Source organism: Drosophila guanche, unplaced genomic scaffold (assembly GCF_900245975.1).
Source record: "Drosophila guanche unplaced genomic scaffold, DGUA_6, whole genome shotgun sequence".
Taxonomy (NCBI): Eukaryota; Metazoa; Arthropoda; class Insecta; order Diptera; family Drosophilidae; genus Drosophila; species Drosophila guanche.
In genome coordinates this window covers 10,872,532-10,896,130 of record NW_022995743.1, presented here as the reverse complement: position 1 = coordinate 10,896,130, position 23,599 = coordinate 10,872,532, and the positions used below count along the sequence as shown (strand labels likewise).

General features: G+C 47.4%; 7 protein-coding genes across 8 annotated transcripts; 4 read left to right on the top strand and 3 right to left on the bottom strand.

The window, feature by feature from the left end:
* The first annotated feature begins 14 nt into the window (after positions 1 to 14).
* On the top strand, positions 15 to 4,986 carry LOC117591904 (uridine-cytidine kinase-like 1). Of its 2 annotated transcripts, none has more exons than XM_034285293.1 (7): positions 15 to 330; positions 2,960 to 3,255; positions 3,322 to 3,428; positions 3,502 to 3,809; positions 3,863 to 4,049; positions 4,127 to 4,720; positions 4,790 to 4,928. In XM_034285293.1, the coding sequence occupies exons 1-7, from the start codon at positions 266 to 268 to the stop codon at positions 4,904 to 4,906; spliced, it is 1,674 nt and encodes a 557-aa protein (XP_034141184.1). In that variant the 5' UTR covers positions 15 to 265; the 3' UTR covers positions 4,907 to 4,928. The 2 variants fall into 2 exon arrangements, with proteins under 2 accessions (XP_034141184.1, XP_034141183.1); XM_034285292.1 differs by lacking the exon at positions 15 to 330 and adding an exon at positions 910 to 1,432 and having other exon boundaries at positions 4,790 to 4,986.
* LOC117591905 (threonylcarbamoyladenosine tRNA methylthiotransferase) lies at positions 4,968 to 6,789 on the bottom strand. The gene is made up of 2 exons (XM_034285295.1): positions 5,749 to 6,789; positions 4,968 to 5,691 (listed from the first exon to the last, which is right to left on the bottom strand). The coding sequence occupies exons 1-2, from the start codon at positions 6,754 to 6,756 to the stop codon at positions 5,023 to 5,025; spliced, it is 1,677 nt and encodes a 558-aa protein (XP_034141186.1). The 5' UTR covers positions 6,757 to 6,789; the 3' UTR covers positions 4,968 to 5,022.
* Positions 6,790 to 7,048: 259 nt separating this feature from the next.
* Positions 7,049 to 8,438, top strand: LOC117592011 (S-methyl-5'-thioadenosine phosphorylase). The gene is made up of 3 exons (XM_034285464.1): positions 7,049 to 7,201; positions 7,273 to 8,052; positions 8,114 to 8,438. Exons 1-3 carry the CDS (start codon positions 7,151 to 7,153, stop codon positions 8,150 to 8,152), a joined length of 870 nt encoding a protein of 289 aa, XP_034141355.1. The 5' UTR covers positions 7,049 to 7,150; the 3' UTR covers positions 8,153 to 8,438.
* On the bottom strand, positions 8,416 to 10,049 carry LOC117592009 (actin-like protein 6B). The gene is made up of 3 exons (XM_034285462.1): positions 9,724 to 10,049; positions 8,817 to 9,659; positions 8,416 to 8,749 (listed from the first exon to the last, which is right to left on the bottom strand). The coding sequence occupies exons 1-3, from the start codon at positions 9,926 to 9,928 to the stop codon at positions 8,514 to 8,516; spliced, it is 1,284 nt and encodes a 427-aa protein (XP_034141353.1). The 5' UTR covers positions 9,929 to 10,049; the 3' UTR covers positions 8,416 to 8,513.
* Positions 10,050 to 10,149: 100 nt separating this feature from the next.
* On the top strand, positions 10,150 to 11,428 carry LOC117592010. Its single transcript, XM_034285463.1, has one exon. It carries the CDS (start codon positions 10,230 to 10,232, stop codon positions 11,352 to 11,354), a length of 1,125 nt encoding a protein of 374 aa, XP_034141354.1. The 5' UTR covers positions 10,150 to 10,229; the 3' UTR covers positions 11,355 to 11,428.
* On the bottom strand, positions 11,352 to 23,255 carry LOC117592008 (myotubularin-related protein 14). Its single transcript, XM_034285461.1, has 6 exons — positions 22,640 to 23,255; positions 13,388 to 14,157; positions 12,690 to 13,328; positions 12,469 to 12,621; positions 12,054 to 12,410; positions 11,352 to 11,990 (listed from the first exon to the last, which is right to left on the bottom strand). The coding sequence occupies exons 1-6, from the start codon at positions 22,754 to 22,756 to the stop codon at positions 11,855 to 11,857; spliced, it is 2,172 nt and encodes a 723-aa protein (XP_034141352.1). The 5' UTR covers positions 22,757 to 23,255; the 3' UTR covers positions 11,352 to 11,854.
* LOC117592012 (glucose-induced degradation protein 8 homolog) lies at positions 19,745 to 20,672 on the top strand. Its single transcript, XM_034285466.1, has 2 exons — positions 19,745 to 19,902; positions 19,962 to 20,672. Exons 1-2 carry the CDS (start codon positions 19,800 to 19,802, stop codon positions 20,552 to 20,554), a joined length of 696 nt encoding a protein of 231 aa, XP_034141357.1. The 5' UTR covers positions 19,745 to 19,799; the 3' UTR covers positions 20,555 to 20,672.
* Positions 23,256 to 23,599: the final 344 nt, after the last annotated feature.

Genomic DNA, 23,599 nt, shown 5'->3' with positions numbered 1-23,599 from the left:
AAACCCATAAAAATACACATAAACAATTAATTTTGTAATGATTTATTGCTCAATTGACATTCCTTAGATTACGACTACGATATGCGGCACAATTCCATCTAAATGTATACATGTGCCGTGCGGTACAACTACAAAGAGCACGCGCACGTTTTTTTGTCTCTGCCGTTCTTGCGTTCAGTCATTTGCTCTGACGAGGCGACGAAGTAAATCACCGCGTGTTTCTAATCGCTGCAACTAGCCTGGCTGCACCAATTCCGAAGGAGAAATGTCTGTAACGCAGACGAAACAAATCAAATTTTACAACCCATCGAGTTCCGCGAGCTCCGACAGGTAACGCAACACAACGGTGGTAATAACGACGAAATAACGTATAAGTGATGTGTGAAAAATCCAAGAAAAGTCGTTAGATTGTGATATACACTATACACACACATACGCACACATGCATACACACACCCATGTGCTTCGAACTCATTCATCATCGGTGGGCCTTAGAAGCTAAACACGCAATACAAAATGTGCGAGGCGAAACGATGAAAATGGCATACAAGTGTACATAAGTTTTACATAAAAATACATCCGCACACAGACGTAACATGTGATAAATTCAATTTCAATAGCTTCTGCTCTGCCTGTTGTTGTCATTGCCGGTTGTCATTCTACGCTGCAGTTTAAAAGAGAAAGACAAACCAGAGAGAAAGAGAGTGCCACTTCAGGAGAACAGTTATAAACGCAATGGCAATAACAAAAACAGCAATAAGCAAGCAGTCGATTCGACGTCGCGTCGCCGCCGTCTTCTCCCTCCCCTGTCTACGTATATATGTACCTGGCTTCGCAGTAGCAGAGAGTCGCGTCGCTGGCAGCGCAGCTTTTTAACCTTAGCTCTGCATTCACACTTTTTGTCAGTCAATCCCACAACCCGCGCGCTGCTTGCTGCTTACACTTTAGCCGGTGCTCGCATTTTTATTAGATATCGAATAAATATTTCTCGCAACGCAAAAAACTGAACAAAACCCGTGGAAAATAACAGCTTTTATTCATAGCCAAAGCATACCGCATGTGATCCGTGCCGGCCCATGTGCAAGCATTATTCTGTGATTGTGTGTGAGTACGTGAGGCAGTGATTGACCCATTTTGGCATCGCCGGCAGCGAACGACTCTCACGCTTACGCCCACGCCAGCGCAGCGACAGCACAAGTCCCGTACGGTAGAGTAAAATGAGCAGCATCACGTTTTTGTGCAGCAAGTCGAATGGCAGCAACAACCACAGCGATGTCCAAAAGGGAAAACCAACATCAGCATTTACATCTGCCAGCGCATCCGTTGCCGTCGTCGCCGCTGCCGCTAGCGGTCTACTAACCATCGCAATTCCACCGCAGCAGCAGTCAAAGGTTAAGGCCGCCGCAGCCGTAGCCAAAACCAATGGTCACATGTAAATCATTGCATTTTTTCGCTCTAATGTACACACCAGTGCATACATATGCATGTATGTATGAGTGCCTATATTTTTGTTGTGTTTGCCTTTCATCAGTTCATTCGTTATTTCGTCCATTTACCGCCATTCTAATTGTTTTGCTGTCGCCCTTGTTCGGCGTGTGTGTGCCTGTATTTGTTCGTCTCTCTGTGTTTCTGTGTTTAATTAACGCTCTCTTAAATTGTTGTTTATCGTGTCAGCATCTGCCTCTGCGACGCCGCCCTGTCAGGTTGGCATGGCGTCTAATAACAGCAGAGAAGTTAAGAAAAAGTGATAGCGTCAGCAAATGCGTCAATATGGCTGCGATCAAGCCGCCACGTCTATCGCTATTCTGCTTCCTCCCACTTTGATGCCCAAATCCTTTCTTATGCTTGTTATCCTACTCCCTTGCTCTCAGGCCAACCTGTTGTGCAAGGCTCATACACGTGGCAAATTCTTTTTGTCTCTTTCGCTCCACCATCTCTCTTTAGCTTTATGATATGTATTGTATGTGCTTTCTTCTTCTTTTACTGCGGCTGCCGTATGTATGTACATACGTGTATGCGTGCGTTTGGGCATTTCGTATTACTACGCAAAACTATAAATATAATTTCACAATGGTCGGCCTGGTCTGGCCATTTTTGGCACAGCTGAGTAAAAATGCTTTGGGGGGGAGGGTAATAAAGTGAAGAGTGCAACGAACGCGCCTACGCAGCATCCCAATTAAAGTCTAGCGCCGCTTTGTCTCTGTCTGTCACTCTGCTTCTTGCTCTGCCTGTGTGTGTCTGTCCGTATATGTGTGCAGGCAATGCATTATTTTAATTGCCTGATGATTCGCTGGAAACTCTTTTTTTTATTACTCTTTAAACATATGCACATACATTTGCATCTTTGTGTGCGTATTTTTGTATATATTAATTTCGGCAATCAGAAAAGTCACGTCAGCATTCTGCACCACACATGGCGGAAATACAAAGTCAGACATACACATACATATGCATGTGTGGATGGATGGATTTATGCAGCAGCAATGGCAATTTTCATCTTGGAAATGAGCTTTCACCAAACCTTCACTTCACTTCCATTGAATGGAATTCAATGAAGACCGTTTCCCCCATAATAATTTCTATTTTTAGAACATATTGAGTAGAAATTGCATTTGAGTTGAGGGCTGCCCGTCGGCACGTTTGTATGTGTGGGTGCTGCACGTGCCCAGGGAGGGTTTCAGCTAGAGTAGGTCAGTGAGTATACCATATCCTTGAACTCTTCTCCCCTTCTTCGCCTAGCGTATGGAGTACAAATGTATTTACTTTGCTGACTTTGTAATGAAATCCCGAGATTAATAGTGTTTGTGATAGACCAACCTTATCGTTGCTAATCACTGAATTCCAAAGCTTTTAGCCACACGTATTATAAATAAACATTGTCTGTGGTGGTTCTGGGCGTAACTGCGGCTGGTCACAGCACTTGACATAATTTTTAACGATGATTGTACATCTTTTGCAGCGATGATCGTTCCGATGTGACGGAACCGCTCTACGTCGATCTGGGCAACGGGAATGTTGGCGGCGGGGATCTTAACTGCTGCCCGGCCTCGCCCACCACAGTGCCTACCAAGACGGCGCTGGAGTCACCTATGCGACGCGCTGGGCGGCGACAGCGCACCACCTCGATTGGCAACCAGACAACCACTGCAAATCCGTCCGAGTGCATTATACGGGCCAACAATCGTACTATCTATACAGCCGGTCGTCCACCATGGTACAACTGTGCGGGTCAGCAGGTGGAGCCTTTTGTCATAGGTACGCCCCACAGTCCCTTCCCCCACAAGCTGCTTAACAGAGTCTAATCTTCCCAATCCCAACCAGGCATCTGCGGCGGAAGTGCATCGGGCAAGACAACTGTGGCCGAGAAAATCATAGAAAGCCTGGATGTGCCATGGGTTACTCTGTTGTCCATGGACTGTTTCTACAAGGTGAGTGGAGAGGCGTAAATAAAACTTACATTGAATTCCCATTAATAACGAAATGTCCTCCCTCCCGCGCCAGATTCTGAACGAGAAGCAGCACGAGCAAGCTCTGATCAACGAGTATAACTTTGATCATCCGGATGCCTTTGACATTGAGTTGCTAATCGATGTGCTCACAAAGCTAAAGGAGGGCCGCAAGGTGGAGGTGCCGGTATATAATTTTGTCACCCATGGCCGTGAGACACAAACGAAGACCATGTACGGTGCGAATGTCATCATATTCGAGGGCATTCTTACCTTTCACAGCCCCGAGGTGCTCAAGCTGCTGGACATGAAGATATTCGTGGACACGGATCCAGATATACGTCTGGCCAGGCGTCTAAAGCGGTAATTACTTTGCTTGCTAGATTATATTCTGTTATCTAAATCTAAACTTGCAGTGACATCTCACAACGTGGACGCGAACTGAGGGGTGTGCTCAAGCAATACCTGAACATGGTGAAGCCTTCGTATGCCAATTATATAGCGCCAACCATGGCCCATGCGGACATCATTGTGCCACGAGGCGGCGAGAATAAAGTCGCCATCCATCTCATTGTGCAGCACGTGCACACCCAGCTGCAACTGGTGAGAGAGAAAGATGAGAGCTGAAGTAGTTTTCCATTTCATTATGTTAATGAAAATTCTCCTTCATTTGAATCCAGCGCGGGTTCAAGCTGCGCGAGACGCTGGCCAACTCGTACAAGGACCAGCCAATGCCACATTCTCTGCATTTACTGGATCCCACGCCCCAAATCAAGGGCCTGCACACGTTTATCCGCTGCCGGAATACGTCCAGAGATGAGTTCATCTTTTATTCGAAACGCCTTATACGCCTGGTCATCGAGTATGCCCTGAGTCTGTTTCCCTTCAAGCTGACCACCGTGGAGACGCCACAGGGCGTGCTATACGAGGGCAAGCGCATGTCCTCTCGAAAGATTTGCGGCGTTTCGATTCTGCGTGCCGGCGAGACCATGGAGCAGGCCGTCTGTGATGTGTGCAAGGACATACGCATTGGCAAGATCCTCATACAGACCAATCTGAAGACCGGCGAGCCAGAGCTTTACTACCTGAGGCTGCCCAAAGACATAAAAGACTACAAGGTGATACTAATGGATGCCACCGTCGCCACTGGGGCAGCGGCCATGATGGCCATTCGAGTGCTCCTGGATCACGATGTGCCCGAAGATAACATCATTCTGGCCTCACTGCTAATGGCCGAAATCGGTGTGCACTCCATAGCCTATGCCTTCCCTAAGGTGAGGATTCCTCTGGAGACATCTCGGCTCCCATTAAGTTTTCACTTCATTTAATCCATTTCGTTGCAGGTTAAAATCGTTACTTCCGCTCTAGATCCGGAGATTAATAGTAAGTTTTATGTAATACCCGGCATTGGCAACTTTGGCGATCGCTACTTCGGCACGGAGCCCTCCGACGACTACTAGGTGCGATGGTGGACCCTGCAACAAGTTTCTAATGTATACTAGGCTAAGTTCAAAGCGTTACTTAAATTATGAATTCGGAATCAGATGCATTTTTATTGCTCAACCTAGGGCCAGAGCTAGAGTAACTTGATGAGTAGCTGCAGCAGAAAGGCCACGCTGCCCACCACCAGGGCAATGCCCACATAACGCTGGATTAGCTTGTCTCGGCTCATCCTAGCAGATTCCATTGGAGCCTCTGCTTGCTTTTGTGCGCAACGCGTCCAGTCCCGCTCATCGTCCATTATCTCACCGACCATGCTGAATTTACTGACGCTGGTGATGCGCACATGCACCCGGGTGCCCAACAGATTATCCCGCATGGGCAGCAGAACCTGCTCGTAGCTCTTGTTGTGGCCCACATAGTGGAGCTTGTCGTGAGAGATTTCCGTGACCAGAACCGTGTAAGTTTCCCCCACACGCTGAGCATATGGCTCGTAGCTATAGAAGAGCTCTGTCAGTCGCTTGGTGCGCTTCTTTACCAGATTCGCTGGTATGCGCTCCATTTTGGCCGCCGGGGTGCCAGGCCGTGGAAAGAACTGATTGATGAATAGGCTGGGGAAGCGGTATTTGCTGCACAGCGTCACTGTCTCCTCGAAATCTGCCTCGGTCTCTGTGGGAAAGCCGCATATGATGTCGGTGGCTATGGTGACGCCTGGCACACGCTCACGAAGAAAGTCCACCACATGCTCGAAATCCTTTCGACAATATTCGCGCTTCATCTCGCCCAGCACAGAGTCGCTGCCGCTCTGTGGGAGATAGAAGATTAGCACAGGAATCGATTTATTTTGTGGCCTGGCACTCACCTGAACAGGAACATGCAAAAAGCCATAGACGCGTGGATGCTGTAGCACCTTGGCCACCTCTTCCAGATGCTCCAGTATATAGGGAGGATTCGTCATGCCCACGCGCAGCATACAGTTCTCTGGGATGACTTCGACTAACTGCCAGAGCAGCTCTGGCAGGGAGCTGCCTATGTCTCGGCCATAGGCGCCAGTGTCCTCCGATGTTAGCCAAATCTCGCAACAGCCTTCCGCAAACGATTGTCGCGCCCGATCCACAATCTCCTCGGGTGGATAGCTGGCCAGATCGCCGCGAGCATGCTTCGTCTTGCAGTAGGTGCACTGGTTCAGGCAACCCGTGTTAATGGATATTATCTCGATGAGGGGATTCTTGCGCACCTTGGGTAGGGATAGTGGCGCTCCGGCCACCCGACGACCGTGAACCTTCTTGTTTTGCAGCAGCCGTACGCTGTGTCCCTTCAGGGTCTCCTCCACCACCTCAACAACGCGATCGATCTGCTGCACTCCGATCACGGACAGTCCACGTAGATAGTCCGACTTTGGCGCTCCCTGGGGTACGCAGCCGGCCACCACAACGTGCTTGCCGTTGCTCATGCCCGTCTCGATCTCATTGCGAAACGTATCCTCCGAGGGGTTCTTCACGGTGCAGCTGTTGAGCAGCCAGAGGTCCGCTTCCTCTTTGCCACTCAGTTGGTAGCCGTAGGCAGCCAGCTGACCGGCCATGTACTCGGAGTCGGAGTTGTTGTGGGCACAGCCCCATGTCTTCACAAACACCTTTTGGGTTCCGGGTATGACGCTCTCGTAAATGGTGGGCCGTGGAGTGAGCTTCTCTTCCACATCAGTCTCTGGCTTGATTTGGGCACGCTTCTTGGCCCGCACTGTCACACTCTTCTTGTTCTGGTAACGCTCTTGTGGCTTGACATCTTCGGCAGAGATTAAATCCTCGATATCGTCGATATCGTTGCCTGCAAAGTTGTTTTCAAGTTGGTACATCTTCTCAAAACCGAACATGTGCAGCGCAGTCCAGCTGTTTACATTTGAGCTTCTTCTTATTTCTGAGCACAGTGTTGGTAAGCGCGATTGCGAAAAGTACTAGATTTGTTCGGCTGCAATTGTTCATGGATACCTTACTTTTATTATTATTGTTGCTAAATAACAAAACGAATATTGCTGGAAAGTTGCAAATCATTGATTTAATTTAATTAAGTTAAAACAGTTTTTCTTATTATTTAGATGTTACATACTGTTTACAGATTATTATGATATTAATATGTCCAAGCTTTTGCGGCTTTTGCACCCTACCCTCCCATACACACACTTATCAAACTTTGCTATCAGCGGGACTCATTATTCGCCAGACAGCCGCAGCAACTTGTAATAAAATCCGTCGTTAGAAATCTCTAAAATGCTACACATTAAATGTAAAGACACTAATCTCGAGCCCATACCAGTCAAGGTAAGCAGAGCCACTACCAGGCGCCCACTTCCTGTCCGTTTCCATTAATATTTGTCTGCTCTTGTCGACAGATTGGAATTATTGGCGGTTCCGGCTTGGATGATCCCGACATTTTGGAGAATCGCCAAGAGAAAGTGATCCAAACGCCCTACGGCGACCCGTCCGATGCCCTGATTCAAGGTGAAATCGGTGGTGTCCAGTGTGTGCTGCTCGCACGCCATGGCAGGAAACATGACATTATGCCCTCCAATGTGAATTACCGTGCCAATATTTGGGCCTTGCGGAATGTGGGCTGCACCCACCTGATTGTGTCCACGGCCTGTGGTTCACTGCGTGAACAAATCAAGCCCGGGAACCTGGTGATGCCGCACGATTTCATAGATCGCACCACAAAGCGCGCACAAACGTTCTACGATGGCTCAGCCACTAGCCCACGTGGTGTCTGCCATCTGCCCATGTATCCAGCTTTCAGTGAGCGCACACGCAACATTCTAATCGAAGCGGCCAAGGAACTGGAGATTCCGGCCCACGAGAAGGCCACAATTGTGACGATCGAGGGACCTCGCTTCTCCTCGCGCTCGGAGAGTCTCATGTTCAGGGAATGGGGCGGCGATCTTATCAATATGACCACGTGCCCAGAAGTTGTGCTGGCGAAAGAGGCTGGCCTGTTGTACGGCTCTGTGGCGATTGCCACCGACTACGATTGTTGGCGCATGGGCTGCGAGGGCGTCAATGTGCAGGATGTGCTCAAGACCTTTGCCGAGAATGTCATCAAGGTGAAGAAGATTCTGGTGAATGCTGTGGGACGTATTGCCAAGGAGGATTGGTCGGAGGACATTCTAAATGCCAAGGTAAGAGGATATGTTCTATTAAAGCTATTTGATTGATTCAATAAATGTTTTCTTGCCATAGCAATGTGTGTGCAACAATACCATGTCTGGCGCTATGTGACGTTTTCTTAAACTTTGCACCGAAATCACGCAAGACACCATAAGGCGGCGACGGCCATTGATACCATCGAAACATGCGAAAAACTACAAGAAACGTGTGCCAAAGCTAACGTCCATCTCCATTCAGTACGAGCTGGAGGGGGAGGATAATCTGACTGAAGAAACGACAATCAAGCCGGAACGTACAGCGACCGGCGATAAGCAGTGAGAATATCAAATCCCATTCCTAGCATATCGTACTGCCAGCCTAATCCGACTAAAGCATTTAAAAGTTCACATTTATATAATTACATGGAGTTTCGTCTTTAAAATTAAAATTACAATTGGAATTCGTTCATGTTAATGACCAACTGGCAGCGTTTTTAGGGACACTTGCGCTCCACCTGACTCTTTCCAGCCTCTTCGTACTCCTGCGACGATATCCACATCTGCTGGAATGTCCCAATGCTGGCCAGTATGGAGCCCCCAATCCAGGCACCGAATCTTCTTTCCACACTCCCATTGGCCGAAATCATTTTCAAACGCGTATTTGAGGGCGCCCGCAGCTGTAGATCTCGATTGAGACGCTCGGGAAAGCCTTGGAGTAGCGTGTTTCCACCTGAACAATGTGCAAAATGCATTTATAAGCAATGCTGTGAGAATCATTTGAGGCATCATTCACTTACCTGTGACCACAACCGAGCCAAAGAGGGACAGGCGCACATCCGCATCGCACATACCCACGCTGGTGGATGCCAATTGGCCAGCCCCCAGCAGGGCATTATCGAAGAGGGTTTCGGCAATTTTGAAACGCTCTGAGCCAAAGTCCTGGTGATATCCGTTGGGGAATTCGTAGTGGACAGTCGGTATTTGGGCGGCGACTCGCTCATCAAAGGGATTCTCCAGCACCTGCAGAATATTCATCTGGAAGTCCTGCATCAAGAGCTGAACCATGTAGTTCTGCCAGGACTGTGTGAGATTTTCGGGCAGCTTCCGGAGCGTGAATCGTGCAATGTCCCGTTCCTTGACCACATCCTTCGAGGCGATTTTATACACCGGCGACAGGTCGATATTGAGCTTATCCAAATGCTGTCTGCATTGCCGAGAGAGAAAGTCTCCGCCCAGTGGGGACTTTACCACCGCCTGCGAGAGAACATACCCCTCGTGGACGGGCACGGCCGAAGTGTGCGTGGCGCCGCTGTCTACCACAAGCGCTGTGGCACGTCCGCTGGAGAAAGCCGCCAGCACGGCGTTTTTAACCAGAAAGAAGGCTGGCACATTGTACTTCTCAAACATCAGTTCGGTGAGCTTCTCGCGGTTGTTGCGCACGTTCCAGGAAGCCTCGGAGAAGAGCACCGGATGGTACTCCGGCTCCGATTGTATGACATTTGCATAGGCATAGTCAATCACCTTCTCGAAGAGATCCCAGTTGTCAATCATGCCATCCTTCATATAAGTCTGAACTTCCATTTGGGAACGGGGCACATTCACATAATTTGTGTCTACATAGTACTTGCGCGAGTCGGCATCTGAGGGTGGATGAGTGTGTTGGTTATGTGTAATGATAAAGATCAATATGTTGGTTCTACTCACTGTTGGGCGTCACATTGTTGTCGGTTTTGGTCTCTGGATCAAGATTCGTTTCGGGGGTTGGGGACGCACCAATGCCGACAACAGAGGGTATCTCAGCCTTTGGAGAATCCTCTTGCGCGTAGCCCACACGCAGTGAGTGGTGGCCGGGATCGAAAACTAAAGCTCCAATCTCGTCGCCGCCATATAGCATGTTGCCGCCACTCATTTTGGGGCTTCGTGGCTACTTTTCAGCTTGATTACTTGCAAAAATACACAAAAATGCCCGTTTTGTCTGTATTTTTTTGCGGCTTTTTCACGACGCTGTCGCTAGTGAGGAGTTAGGACTACTATCGTTAAAAACATCGATATAGTCACAGACACACAAAATAAAAATCTTCCTATCGCCGAAAAATATCCAGTCCATAAATCTATCGCAAAATAATGTACCATCCTTATTTCTGAATATTTTACTAACAAAAACAAACGACAATTTTCTTGGGGCATCTGAATCCTGAATAAGCACCAAAATGGACAGGAGGAGCGGCGAAGACGCTGCTTCAGTCAGCCCAATGGAAATCAACATATCAAACACCAATTTTAGCTCGATGATAGTTGTGAATGATTTGCTTTTGCTGAAGCTAATTATCAAGTATCCGTTCCTGTATGGCAAAGCAGCGCAGTCGGAGCAGGAGTCGGACTACGACGAGTGGGCTTGGAAGCAGATTACCGATGAGTTCAATGCCAGCTACGAGAACCTGCCGCTGAGTACGCCGTTCACGGCAGAGGAGCTGCAGTGGCGTTGGAATATTCTTCTGCCAGTGATTGACACTCTTTCGAAGACGAGTGTACAAGTTCCCATTCAACTGTTTGACGTTGTATCGAAGATTGCACGCTCGCTAAGTGCGGAAAATGTGGAGCCCCCTCTGGACGTGACTATGTCACAGAACTTTCTACTCGCTCAGCTACCATTGGTGGAGTCAATGACGATGGCGGAGCGCCGACGCCTGGAAGTTGAGTGCCTCGATGTCATACTGCAGCACGAGCTGGAGACACGTGCTACTGTACCGGTGGGTCCCAAGGAGAAGGCCAGAGTCAAAGTCGAATACGATGAGTTTCTCAAGTCTATTCAGGTGAAGGAGATGCACCTATCGCCTCAGACACAACTTTCGCTGAATGGTCGTGATGTCAAACCAGTCTTGGTCCAAGCCAACAGAGCGCCCGCTTCTGCAACTCGAGATTGCAGTTCCCAAAATTCAAATCTGGTCATTAGCGGTGTGTTTAGTGCTCAGAATGTCAGAGATCCCGCACCGGCTGCTTCGCCATCGAAGCCCCAGATGGAAGCTATTGATCGCGCGCCTTCTGTCTCTCCCCCGCTGGACATTAATGCAGAGGTGGAGGTGGCCCTTGCGGCAATTGAGCATGCCATTAAGATGGAAAATAAACCAGCAAAGGAGAAACATAAATCTCCAGGGAAAAAAGTCACTGCCGTGGCCAAGACCACAGATTCACCTCTAAAAGACAATCCGCGACACATACCGATAAAGAGTGCCAAGTATTACACAAAGAAAGTGCGCGTTCGGGTAAAGCGTGTCGATCTGGATGACTTCATGCCGTTGGCCAGCATAAAAAGGAAGCCAATGAGAAGGAAATAAATTTACATCAAATGCACATAAGTTTATTTTAAAAAATACATTACTATAAATTACAACTTAAGGCTATTCTTTAATCCGAATTGGTTTCTTTCATATTTCGTTTGCTTCGCATGCTCGATGAACCAGTAACAAAACAAAACACAAATATGCGGGAGCGGAATTGGGGGTGGGAGCTGGAGCTGGAACTGGAACTAGATGTGGCAGGCGGGATAACGGACAAGGACTGAAGAGAACTAGTTGTACTATGCATGTTGTCTAGGAGTTGTAGGGTTGCCTAGTTCCCTGCCGGAACTGGTTTACACTTAGGTTCATTTGATGCTTATCATTAGAGGCCATTACATACATATTCAACAAACAGTCGCAAGAACGCAATTCAACAGGTAGGTCTACAAAATACAGTCAATGTGGAAAAGCGCACCACTATAACAAGAAACAAACAAACAAACTGGCGGAAAGCTAACACAAACAAGATCGATTGCAACAGGTCGAAGACGGTCTGCTCAGAACAGCTGATCCGCCAGATTGCCAATGAACGTGGCCAGGTTCATGGAGGAGCCCTCTTTGAATTTCAGTCCAATTGTCTTGCCGTACGCTTGTATGAAGATGGCTCGCACTGCATTGAGGCGTTGCTTTCGTCTACCGAGAAGAGAAACGAAAATTGATGAGTTGAGTAATGGATCCTGCTGACCTGAGACTCACAAGTTGATGCACTGCTTGCTGGAAGTTGTGCTGCCATTGACATCTTTGGAGGAACCGTTTGGGAAACCGTGCGTTGTGTTGCTGCCATTGCTGATGCTGCTACCGCTGCCGCTGCCGCTGCCCATGGCAGTTGTTGTGTTGTTGCTGCAGTGATAGCCGTTGCCGCCATTGCAGATGGGAATGTTCGAGGTGGCTTCCGCCGTCTGTTGCGCCACAAAGCGCATCATGTAGCTGCCGTTCATCATGGAGTCTATGGATCCGGTGTCTGTGACCACCTGCCAGCTGCCGTTCGACGATGTCGACTCCTGACGCTGTCGCGCATTCGAGCCGGGCACCGAAATCGGGCTAGTGCGGGAGCTAAAACGAAACAGATGGGGTCAGCGGGGTCAGAGGGGCTCAGAAACAATTGAATTACCGCTTTGGATTGGGCGATCTGCTGGTCAGCGGATTGACTGGCGCAGCTGCTGCCGTTGTGGTAGCATAGAAGTTATCTGTTATGGACATATCACAGTTGGAACAGTTTGAATAGCTGTCGTTGCTATCTTGATCGAAGGCCAGGATGTAGTCTCTGTGCACGAAGGAAGGAAATCGGTTAAAAAGCTAATCATGTAAAAGTCTCCACGCATCCGCACTCACTCCTTGAGCGGCTCATCGTCGCAGCAGTCGGACTTGATGACTATGACACTGCTCCCGCTGCTGCTCGAGGTCTTGGTCCGCTTCCGATGCTCCACAATGCTATACTCCTCGTCCGTAATGAACTTTAGTACGTGGAAGCAAAAGAACATGATGTCCTCGCCGCGCCTGAGGCGATCAGGCAATTGGTGGCCAAACAAATACCAGTCGTAGGCCAGTGTGAAGTACGCCATCTGCATGGCGTTCAGTGATTGATGAATGAGTCCATCCGCCCAGAGGGACAGCCGCACCAACGAGACAAACAGCGGAGTGCGATCCCAGCCACTGATGCAGTGTATGAGCAGGCCAGAGTTATCCTCCTGTATGTATTTGAGCGTTGCCCGCAGATAGTTCTGTGTGATGGAGACCAGATCCCAGTCACGGTACTCAGGCCAAATGATGTCGATGTCGGCGGCGGGACCCAGATTGGGTATATTAATGTTGGCATCGTTGAACGACTGTTTCCAGTTGTAGTGCAGATTCTTGGCCATGTAGTTGTTGTCGCGGAACTTCTTGAAGAACTCGCAGCCCGGATACGGCAGGGATAGCAGGTTGAAGCTCTTGTAATGATTGCTGGGATCAGCCTTCTCCGATGAGGATACGCTGCAATGTGGCATTATGATTATTTATTATAATTATCATTATTATTATTTATTACTTACGCCATAAAGTATTTGATCTTGCGGTTCTCCACCATGAGATCCACAATTGTGGACACATTGAGGGTGTGCAGCAGCTGGATGTCGCTCTTGATGACCTCGTCGTAGCTGAACTGCGACTGCGACTGGTCGTTTATGTGATTGATCAGCGACTCGTCCGTGGAGTCGGCGTCGTTCTCCTCCCCGTTGGGTGTCGCATAATTGCCACTGAGGCAGTCGTACGCATAGTCCACTACCTTGCGGCCATACGTCTCCGGCATCACGGACAGCGTTGCCGACCGACAAATGTATTTGCCCCGATACATGATCACGGGTACAGCGAATCTTTGACGGCATCGCGCGTACTTGGCCATCGTGACCAGTTCCCTCATCCGCTGTATATCGTACTGGTCCTCGTAGATGGTATTCTGCTGCGCGGGCTGTGTCGTTGGCGGCTGCTGCTGCTGCTGAGGATGCTGTGGTTGAGGCTGGACCGGGGTCTGCAGGGGGTTGGCAAAGGTGACAAATGCTTGGATGCCCACACCGTCGCTGCAGTTGCTGCCGGCGCTGCTATTGAGTGGCGTTGCCGTGGCCGTTGTACCCGATGATCCGCCTCCTGCCCCGAACAATCCATTGCCCGGTATAAGAGTCTTGGCCATGTGTCCATGCTCGAATTCGGGTATGAGTATCCTTCCAGGGTAGCGCGGGCTGAGGAGGCCATTCGAGTTGTCCAGCTCAATGAGGCTGTAGTCGAGTTTGAACAGGTATTCGCATTTCTTGGAGATCTCGTACTCCTGTGAATAAAATCGAAAAGGATATCGATTAGTCTAATTCTTTATCGAACCAGAGAAGCGCCTCTTGGTTCACTTGGAACCAGTTGGAACCACTGAAAAGAGGATCCAGTCGGGGCTCACCTTCTCTATAAATTCCCATTAGCATTACATTACTCTTTTTTTAAACACCATTATTAAATATTTTATGAACGACATGCAAAGTCAATTGCCTGCATAAATCAAAGCTGTCCATCGGACTTTGCTGCTGCCCGGCGTCTTAATGGACAGAGAGATTAGACGGAGAAGTACAACTGGTTTCCGAGCTGATCTTGCCTGCCTGTTGCGGACGATCGGATCTTGAGTTCAATGGAACTTGGCCCCCTGGAGCGAGGAAGAACTGTCGGTGGTGTTGCAGCAACTTCAATTAATCCAAAACCATTTTATAACAATCAATTCTGCAAGCAAACACATTTTTGTTTGTCGAGATATTTTTGCTTTGAATTGATTTCAGGTCTGGGGGAAAATCTAAAGGCTATGGCGGCTGCTAAAAATAGCCGGACTAGCAGACAACGGAAGGGAGGGGTGGCATGGGAGGATCGTAGCCACAGCCGCCAGCTGTCCCAGACAACAAAAAACAACTAGATAAAAGCGGCACTACTCTCTCACACAAACACCTTGGACGAAACAGGTTTTTAGCACACAAGCACACGGGCAGAAGCAAAGATAAATGTGCAAAAAAAAGAGAGACAAAGGCAACAGAAGCGAATTACAGAACACAACAAACGTGGTGAAAACAAAGACCTTCATGTGTGTGAGTAAGATAGTGAGTGTGTGGGTGTGTGTGTGTTTGTGCCAAAACTATGGAGAGCGAAGCAAACGAGCAAAACAACTAAAACGCAATTACTTTTGCTTTGCTTTGCGGAGAAGGAAACTCTCAATGGAAAAAGGTTAGGCGATTCGCAGAGGGCAGGCAGGGTGTAGCTATAATTAAATTAATCGAATATTAATTAATTTTTTGTACAATTTTTTTACAGTATTAAATGCGTTGCAATGTTTTGGATTCGACCGACAACTGCAAATCGCTGGATATTATTTTGCTCTCTCTCTCAGTTTACACAAATGTTCGGGAGAGACGGAACTCTGCGTATTGTGTGTGTGGGAAGGGGATGGATGCCACAAAAATTGAAAAGCCGTCTGCGGAGCCGCAGCTTCGGATACTCTTCCAGATCGATCATTCTTAAAAAGGAGCTATCAGGAAACATTTTAGGTTGAAATATCTTTTGTGACTGATCGTACCAACAGACAGTCTGCTTCGTGTGCTTTGTTGATTTTTATTGACAAGAAGAAAATCTCTAGCCTGAAACTCTCCATTTACAAGGGTATTAAACCACAGTCTTATCGATGGTAGTGAGTGTGAGAGAGCGAGAGAGAGTACTCTTCCAAGTTGTAGACGCTGGCTGCCATTTCATGCACACGCACACACAGAGAGAAGCTGTTACTGTTGTATGCATTGAACTGCTTGCTCGCCGCTGTTGTTGCCATTGTTGTTGTCTTTTCTTTTGTAAGAAAGAGCAGCAACTGCATGCAACTGTAACTGTCCGCCAGTTGGCGTTCTCTTTTCGCTGTGCGCCTGTTAATAAGGCGCTGTAAAAACTTAAAAACAACAAACAAACGCGCGAAATAGTTTTTTACAGCGCCAGAGAAATAGTTTGTGGGATGATGATCATCCACAGCAACCACCATCATCAACACAATCATTATCGTTGACCCAAATAAGATTTTCAAGCCCCAGACTCAACACTGCTTCGGGAGCTGCAATGCAGTTTTCTTACAAACCCGGATTTCAAAGACTTTGCCGATGCTGGGCTAACAGAAATCAACGCTGCGTGGAGCGGCATACTTTTCTTCTCAGTTTTCAGCGGCTCCACCGAAAAAAAAACAGAAAAGAAAAGAAAAAGAAGCAAAAACCACCAACAGCAAAAAGAAATCCCACAAATCAAGAAACCAGCAAGCAGCGCAACCGAACCGAGCCCATGCCGGTCCGGAGCCAGGCGAGCAGCAGCCAGAGAAAGAGAGAGCGATGGTACAACGGTTTCTTTCGCGCTCTGCTTGCATTTTGCAGCATAAAGTTGGCATGGCTTATCGCCAGAGGCCACCGAGCCTGGGACGGGACACAGGACGGACTGACAGTACACGGCACGATACTGGGACTGCGATTCCCGCGCTTCTTGCATATTCATCAATCTGGGCCGGCGACAGGGAAAATGGTTTTTCTTGAATGAATTATTCAGCGCTCAAAACAGGTCGAACTTCAAGTGGGGGCCACTGACCACACCCCATGCACAACTCATGGGGCGCTTCCGTGTTTCGGTTCTCCTTGTTCTCGTTGTTTACACGATTCATGCTCAAGCTTTCAAATGTGCAATGCCTTGTTTTCAGTATTTTATTTGTATAGTCAGTCGTTCAAAGACACCTAAAACCAGAAATCAACTTGTGATTCGATTTGGGTGTCAACATTTCATGCCGGGGGGAGGTTAATACTTGGCATGGGCCGACAGAGAAGGTCGTAAAATATGTTTAGTACAGTGATTGCACTATCCATTGACTAGAAATTGCCATCATTGGCGCCTCGCTTATCGTCGATATCTTCTCTTTCTTATACCACCTGCTCTTCTGCTAATTTATGCCATTATACACATGGGTGGATCTCTGATTAGTGAGCTTTTAATATGCAATGTGGAGTGCTGCATGTGGCAGAAAACAGATCCGTGCTGCATACATACAACATATCTTTCCAACAACTTTCAAACCGACTTTGAAACCACCTTGTTTTTGAGGGGGGAGGTAGAGGGCGAGCAAGCGAAAACACGTTTGAGCCGGAAGCTTTGTTGTGGGCCACATGGAAGAGTCAAACTCTGGGTTTTGTTCAGCGCACCCCAATGCCAACATCTGGTTGGCTTGGCTTGGCACATCGCTTTATAATTGAGCACAATAAATGACATAAAAGCCAAGTGGGCGTTACAGGCAATGAGTGGAGGAGCTGTTGGAGGAATGCAGACATTTATTCATCATAATGTGTCTATATGTATGTAAATATGTATTAAATATACCCGCTTGAGTGACAGAAATCAGGAAGAGATTTTCCCTCACCCACACAAAAAAATCACAAAGATAATAGAAAGAGATTTCCTGGAGCGTTATTTATTATTTGATTTAGTTTCTAAGTATTGGAATTGGAATAATACTCGCTCCTCATGCACCCACTTCCCACTGTTTGCATCCACACAGCTCTCCCGCTCAGCGGGATTACATGGGTTGGGGGTGCAACAACAATTGTCATTTTCTGCACACAGCAGCAGCATTTGCCACTGCCAATCCATTCCCAGAAAAGACGGCATTGCCATTTCAGATACTATCGATTTTATCTGCCAGCTAGCAGGCGTACAGAAAACAGCAGCAACAAGCGCCAGCGCGGTGGCCCATCCAGAAGAACGAACATGCAACATGCGGCTGGGGGGACAGGACACAGCTTCTTCTCGCGACGACAGCGACGCCCTTCTCCTAATCATGGATGCGTGGTACCTTCTGTTGCGACGCAGTTAACCCGACCAACAAAGGAACTTCACAAAATTTACTGCTATCATAAATGCTTCATAGTGACCGGTGGAAGGGGTGGCATAGCATTGGGGTTGAGTCTAGGGTGCAGCATCTCTGGAAAACGGAAAACATTGGAACTCCCATTTTGAGACCCTTAATCGAACTCCTGCTCTCTCTCTCTCGCTTTTCGCTCTTGGACATGCGCCGCTTTGTATGTTGCATCTCCCGCGTGCACTTCCAGCAGCTGCAGCTGCCCCCCACTGAAACATTACTACGCCCGCCTGGCCACCCACTTCTTACAGCAGTGCCTGTTGCTGACGCTGCTGCTGCTGCTGGGCACCTGTCACAAGTGTCTGCGGTGCGAGCCACGCACATTGCAGCAACAGCTGCCCCAGTGCACACGCGGAGACGTTCAATAACGGTGGTGTGGGGGGCACGTGCCCAGGCGTGGGCGTAAAGTTCAATGTGCAACAGGAAATCATAAAAGGTCACAACAGAGTCGCTGTCGTTATCATCAAACTCACAGTGGGGCAAAGTCCAGTTTGAATAATTGCTTTTTACAGGCTTGAATAACTTTCCAAAATTCCATTAAAAAAGGTTAATATCATTTTCTGTGGTAATGGTGCAGAACGAACCAAAACGGAATATAGCAGCTCGAATTAATATTCTTACAGCAAGATCCGCCTTTTTTCCCACTGTGCGCATAACTGCAGCTGCGCCGGAAGGTGTGGCCGATGACGAGTCCCTGGCTCAGTTTTATGCGCTCCTGTGCCGCGTATTTCGGAGCGCCCACACAATGACTCCGGCACGACTTGCAGCTGCATCTGCCAGGGCGTGGCAGGGAGGGGAAGCCGCACAGAGCTCTGCCAACTGTCATAGGCGTTCAGCAGACCCGAGAGCGCTGCCCAGTAGCCAGCCGAAGGAGCAGCATCGTAAGTGCGTCATCCCCAGACCGAGGTACCACTGTAGGAGAGCTGCGCGGAGAGTTTTCCGTTAGTTGCAACCCCCAAAATGAGTGCAACAGAAGTCTGCGTGGGCGCAGGAAGCAGGACATTCGCTGCAGACTGGAATGCACAGGCGGGATACAGAAAACAGAGACACGAGCCCCAATACAGGACCAAGTGCAAGCTATCCAGGGACCAGTGCTCGAGGAAACGCTCAACGTAGCGCAGGCCAACAGTTGGACCTGGACTTGGGCCCTGAACCTGGACCTGGACCTGGACCTACCTGCAGCCGTAGCTGTCTATAATACCAGTCCCTCCTCAGCCTCCGGGTGGCTCCTCAATCACCTTGGGGACCAATTCGCTGCGGCTGCATTTTCTCTACGACTAACAATTTTCCATAATTTTCAATATTAGCATAATCCGCAAAACTGCAAACAGAAACAACGACTATAGCAACAACTACAACAACAGGTGGGTTCTGTGGATGGCAAACAAATTCTATAAGTTCTATGAGCAAGAAAGAGATAGTGAAAATGCCTCAGGGAGAAAGTGAAAAATTATTTAAAAGTCTACCAAATTATTGCTATTTTTAGCATATTTTGTGCGGCTGGCTGTACCTGAACATTTTGGCGCCCACACAAAAATCGCACACGGAGGTGGCGCTCCACACGCCATGCACACACACGGAACATACAAACACATATAGGTACACACACACACACACACACACACATACAGGCCAACATGCATATATTTTGCATTTTGCAACAACATTCAATGTCTTTTTGGGCAAGGTTTTTTGATAAAAATAAATCATCAAGTGTGCAAAAAAGAAAATACAAAACAAAAAAGAACAAAACAAATAATGATGGAGCTGATGATAATAATCATAGGACCCTGACTGCCAGTCAGGGCCATTCTCTTCGACATTATAAACAAATAAATAGTTTATATTCCTGGATACCAATACGGCTATTAACCGAAATGTTTCCATTTCTAATTGAAGATCTTTTTTCAGAGGTAAGATGCCCAGCCTGATCTCTATTACTCACAACGATCTCTCTCTCTCTCTCTGTCTCTTATCTCTTTTAGTACCTATTACGTATACTAGATCAATTGAAGATGGCTGGATCCAACCCCAATACTTTGTGGGCACAACGAATGTCGAGCTTTCAGATCAAGCAGGCGGACCTTAATCGCCTGGTGATGAACTATTTAGTCACAGGTTTGCATTCTCACAGAAACCCCTTTATAGAGACATTAACTTAATCCATCTCCCCACAGAGGGCTACCAGGAGGCGGCACAGCGCTTCAAGGCCGAATCGGCGCTGGAGCCGAGCACTCTGGAGGACAGCGTCGATGATCGCGTCAGGATCCGCAATGCCGTGCGAAGTGGCCAAGTGAAGTACGCCATGGACCTGGCCAACAGGCTGTATCCGCAGCTCTTTGAGACGGACAACTACATGTACTTCCACATGCAGCAGCTGCGGCTGATTGAGCTAATACGGGAGCAGAAGGTGGATCAGGCCCTCGACTTTGCCCAGAGCAAGGAGTCGGGACTGAGCGAGGTAAACTCGGAAAACATCCGAGAGATGCAACGCGCCCTGGCCCTGCTGGCCTTCGATAAGCCCGAGGAGAGTCCCTTCGGGGACTTGATGAAGCCCGCCTTTAGGCAGCAGGTGGCCGGGGAGCTGAACACGGCCATTCTCAAGTACGAGGGTGGCGAAATAGTCCAGCCGAAAATGATGTTCCTCATCAAGCTGATCCTGTGGGCCCAAGACAGACTAGAGATGGAGGGAATATCGGACTATAGGCGAATGGATCTGGAGACGCCTGACTTCGAGGAGGAGATCAGGCGGGCATTCCAGGATGGTTAAACCAAACGACTGGAAAGGCGCTTCAACAAATTCGGTGACGCTGCTGCAACTAATCTATAAATATGAATGTTTTTTTTGGTGTTTTTTTTTGGATGTGCTGCATAATAAATGTTTCAATATCTTGGTGTACATTTTAAGGTATTTTCTGCAGGCATTTTGATCCGATTAAAACTGAAAGCGATTCCATCATCAGTTGCTGACAAACTGCTAGCTGATAAGTCCAGACTGCAGCCGTTATCTGAGACGCAAATTGTTTTGGTCACGTGCCGAACGAAAGCTATTTTGGTATTTTCATTTTTGTTTGCTGCCCCGATAACAGAAAGAGCGAACACACAAGGTGTGTTTACTTCCATTCGTGCACTCAAAGACACATATTCCGATTAAATACCTCACCTTGTATTAATATACTATGTCTGGGCTGTAGAGTGAGAGAAAGAGAGAGAGAGCGCGCAGAATGCACTCGCATATGGGAGTGTGCTTGAGTTAGCTGTAAGCTGCAATTCAAACGGTCATAATATTGTGAATGTACCCTTCGTCTCTGTTCGGCTCTAGATCGACTCCCAACACCACGTCGCAAGTACCGTAATTTCTGTTCAGGTGTAATATGCAATAAGTTGAGGCATTCTTGTTCTCCCGCTCTGTCCCGATTCCTCCAACTCAAAGTGTTTTATGTAGTACGCAATGCTAATCTTATCAAGCCATTCCGAGCTGAAATTAACCTTGAACCCTTTATAGAGCCACATACCTACATCTTTTATTAGAATAATAACAAAATATACCCTTTGCTCCCTCGCCATCAAATGCATGGCTTTGTGTATCAAGGTGCAGGTATTGATACCCTTTATTTGTACAAATGTAAAACGGGGTATACCCATACATAGGTATGCAAGAAATGTCTTTCACTTTTTAAATGTGGCTGGGCTATGGATTTTATAGCCATTAACTATAAAACTCATTTCTACAATATTTTAATAGTAATTTGTCTTCTTTAGTAATTAACCCGTTGAAAGCTATGTTCTCATTATAAATTAAAGTGCTGGGTATTCCAAAGAACATACATCGAACCAAGGCGTTCACTCCAACTTGTTGCTTTAAAATCACCTCCCAAGCTCCACTGATAACAGGGGCCAGACCAAACGTGGTATATATGGTGGAAAATCATGTTGAAAGGCTGGCGCTTGTTTTGCGATTGGGGTTTGTGTCTGATAAGGAAAACAACTGTTTGATATACTGCCAGTCAGCAAATACTTTCCAAGTGTGTTGTCCCGCAACAAAGTATTTTAATTGCAACTCAAACATTGGCAATGCAATTGGCATTCGCTATGCAATATATTAATTATTTTAACAGCAGCTGCACAAACACAAAAGCAGCAACAGCAACACCCAGAAACACAAGCAGCTCAATAGAAACGTTAGATATGAAACGTGCCAAGTTTTTATTTAGATTTTCTTTCCCTGTTGCCAAGTGTTTTCCGTAGATGCTATTTACCCTCCACCCAGCACCCAGAGGACAGGAGAAAAAGAGTAACAGAACAATAAATTGTTGTTGCCATTGCCGGCTAAGTAAGCTGATAACAGGGACAGGGTACGGTGATTAGCATCGAAGGGCATGTGTGACAATCGGGTGTGGGAGTGTGGAAAACCAATTGAAAGCCCAGAAGTGGTTGCTGTAATACAAGTTGTGCCGGTCATGAATTTGTAGGCATCATTCATGGTTTTTCCATTGAATTTCGATACGAATTCAGTTCATCATCAACAGTTTGACAGACGGGGTGTCGGGCCGAGTGCATACCACTTGGCAAGAACAGACCCAATGAGCGTCTCATAAGGGACAGGATTCTTATTGATTTCTTGAGGAATACGATTTGTGAGCGATTCAGGTCAGACACGAGACTTGACGGCAGCCATTTTGATTTAAGCCGCACTTTTTGGGGCGCGGCACTGGGAGTAACGGCCCTCTGACGTGTCCTTGTGGTAGGGTAGCCGCGCAGCGCACACTGCTCCCTTACGGTTTGCATGTCTTCTGCGGCACAAGCACGTGCGACCAAATGTATGTCACACAGACGCACACTAGCATACACTTACCGCTGTGCCTTCCTCAAAGGCCGCCGCCTCGAATGATTTCTTTTCGAAAATCTCTAATAGGTCGTGTAAATCCTGCTGCGTCACATTCACAATGTTGTTCAAAGTTAGGCTGCACATTTTTGCGGCGCTGCATTTACCGATACAATTTCGAACTGGGGTTGCGCTCTACAAAACTCTATGTGGAACCCACTCCACAGTACACACACACGCACGACACAAACACTATAAAGCACACAAGTTGCGAAAAAGATTCAAAAATTAATAGATTTAAACAAATCTTGTTGCTTCTTTAGCTGTTGCCCGCTGATTCGTTCGCTCTCTATTGTATCTGCTGCGTATTTGATTCGTTTTCTTTCGTCTGCTTTATCGTTTTCTACGACGTTTACACGTTTCGCTTTTTTACGTTTCGTTTGTTTGCTCAACGCCCTAGACGGCGACGTCACCAACAAATTCTCCAACCGCGACGTAATCTGCACGAGTTTGGGAGTCGGGTCGTCGGTTACGCACTGGTAGTATTCTTTCTCTTGTTGCTCCGATTGCAATTTGATAGATTGTGTGTTTAATTTTATTTATTTGCAATGCGGACGAATAAAAATAAAGCGACAAGCAGTGTGACCCAGTGTGACCGCGGAATTATCGTTAAAATATACAGACAGACCCTCAGAAATATGCTGAAATGTACCCTTGCTTTTTAAAAATATACTGTAAATATACCGTAAATCTTAAATCATTTTCCTCGATTTTGATGTTCTATTCATTATTACCAGGTAGTTAAGACTTTCAGAGCTAAAGCTTTTATTTTTTTCAACTTATCAATCATTTTTTCACAAGATTGGCTAGTTTATACGACTCGTTTTGGTTGGAATGCTGACAAAACATGGTTCAAACTAAAATGGTCATAGTTTAGCGGGTCATTATCAATAAAATACCACCGTTTAAATTTGTTCACCAGCTATTGCT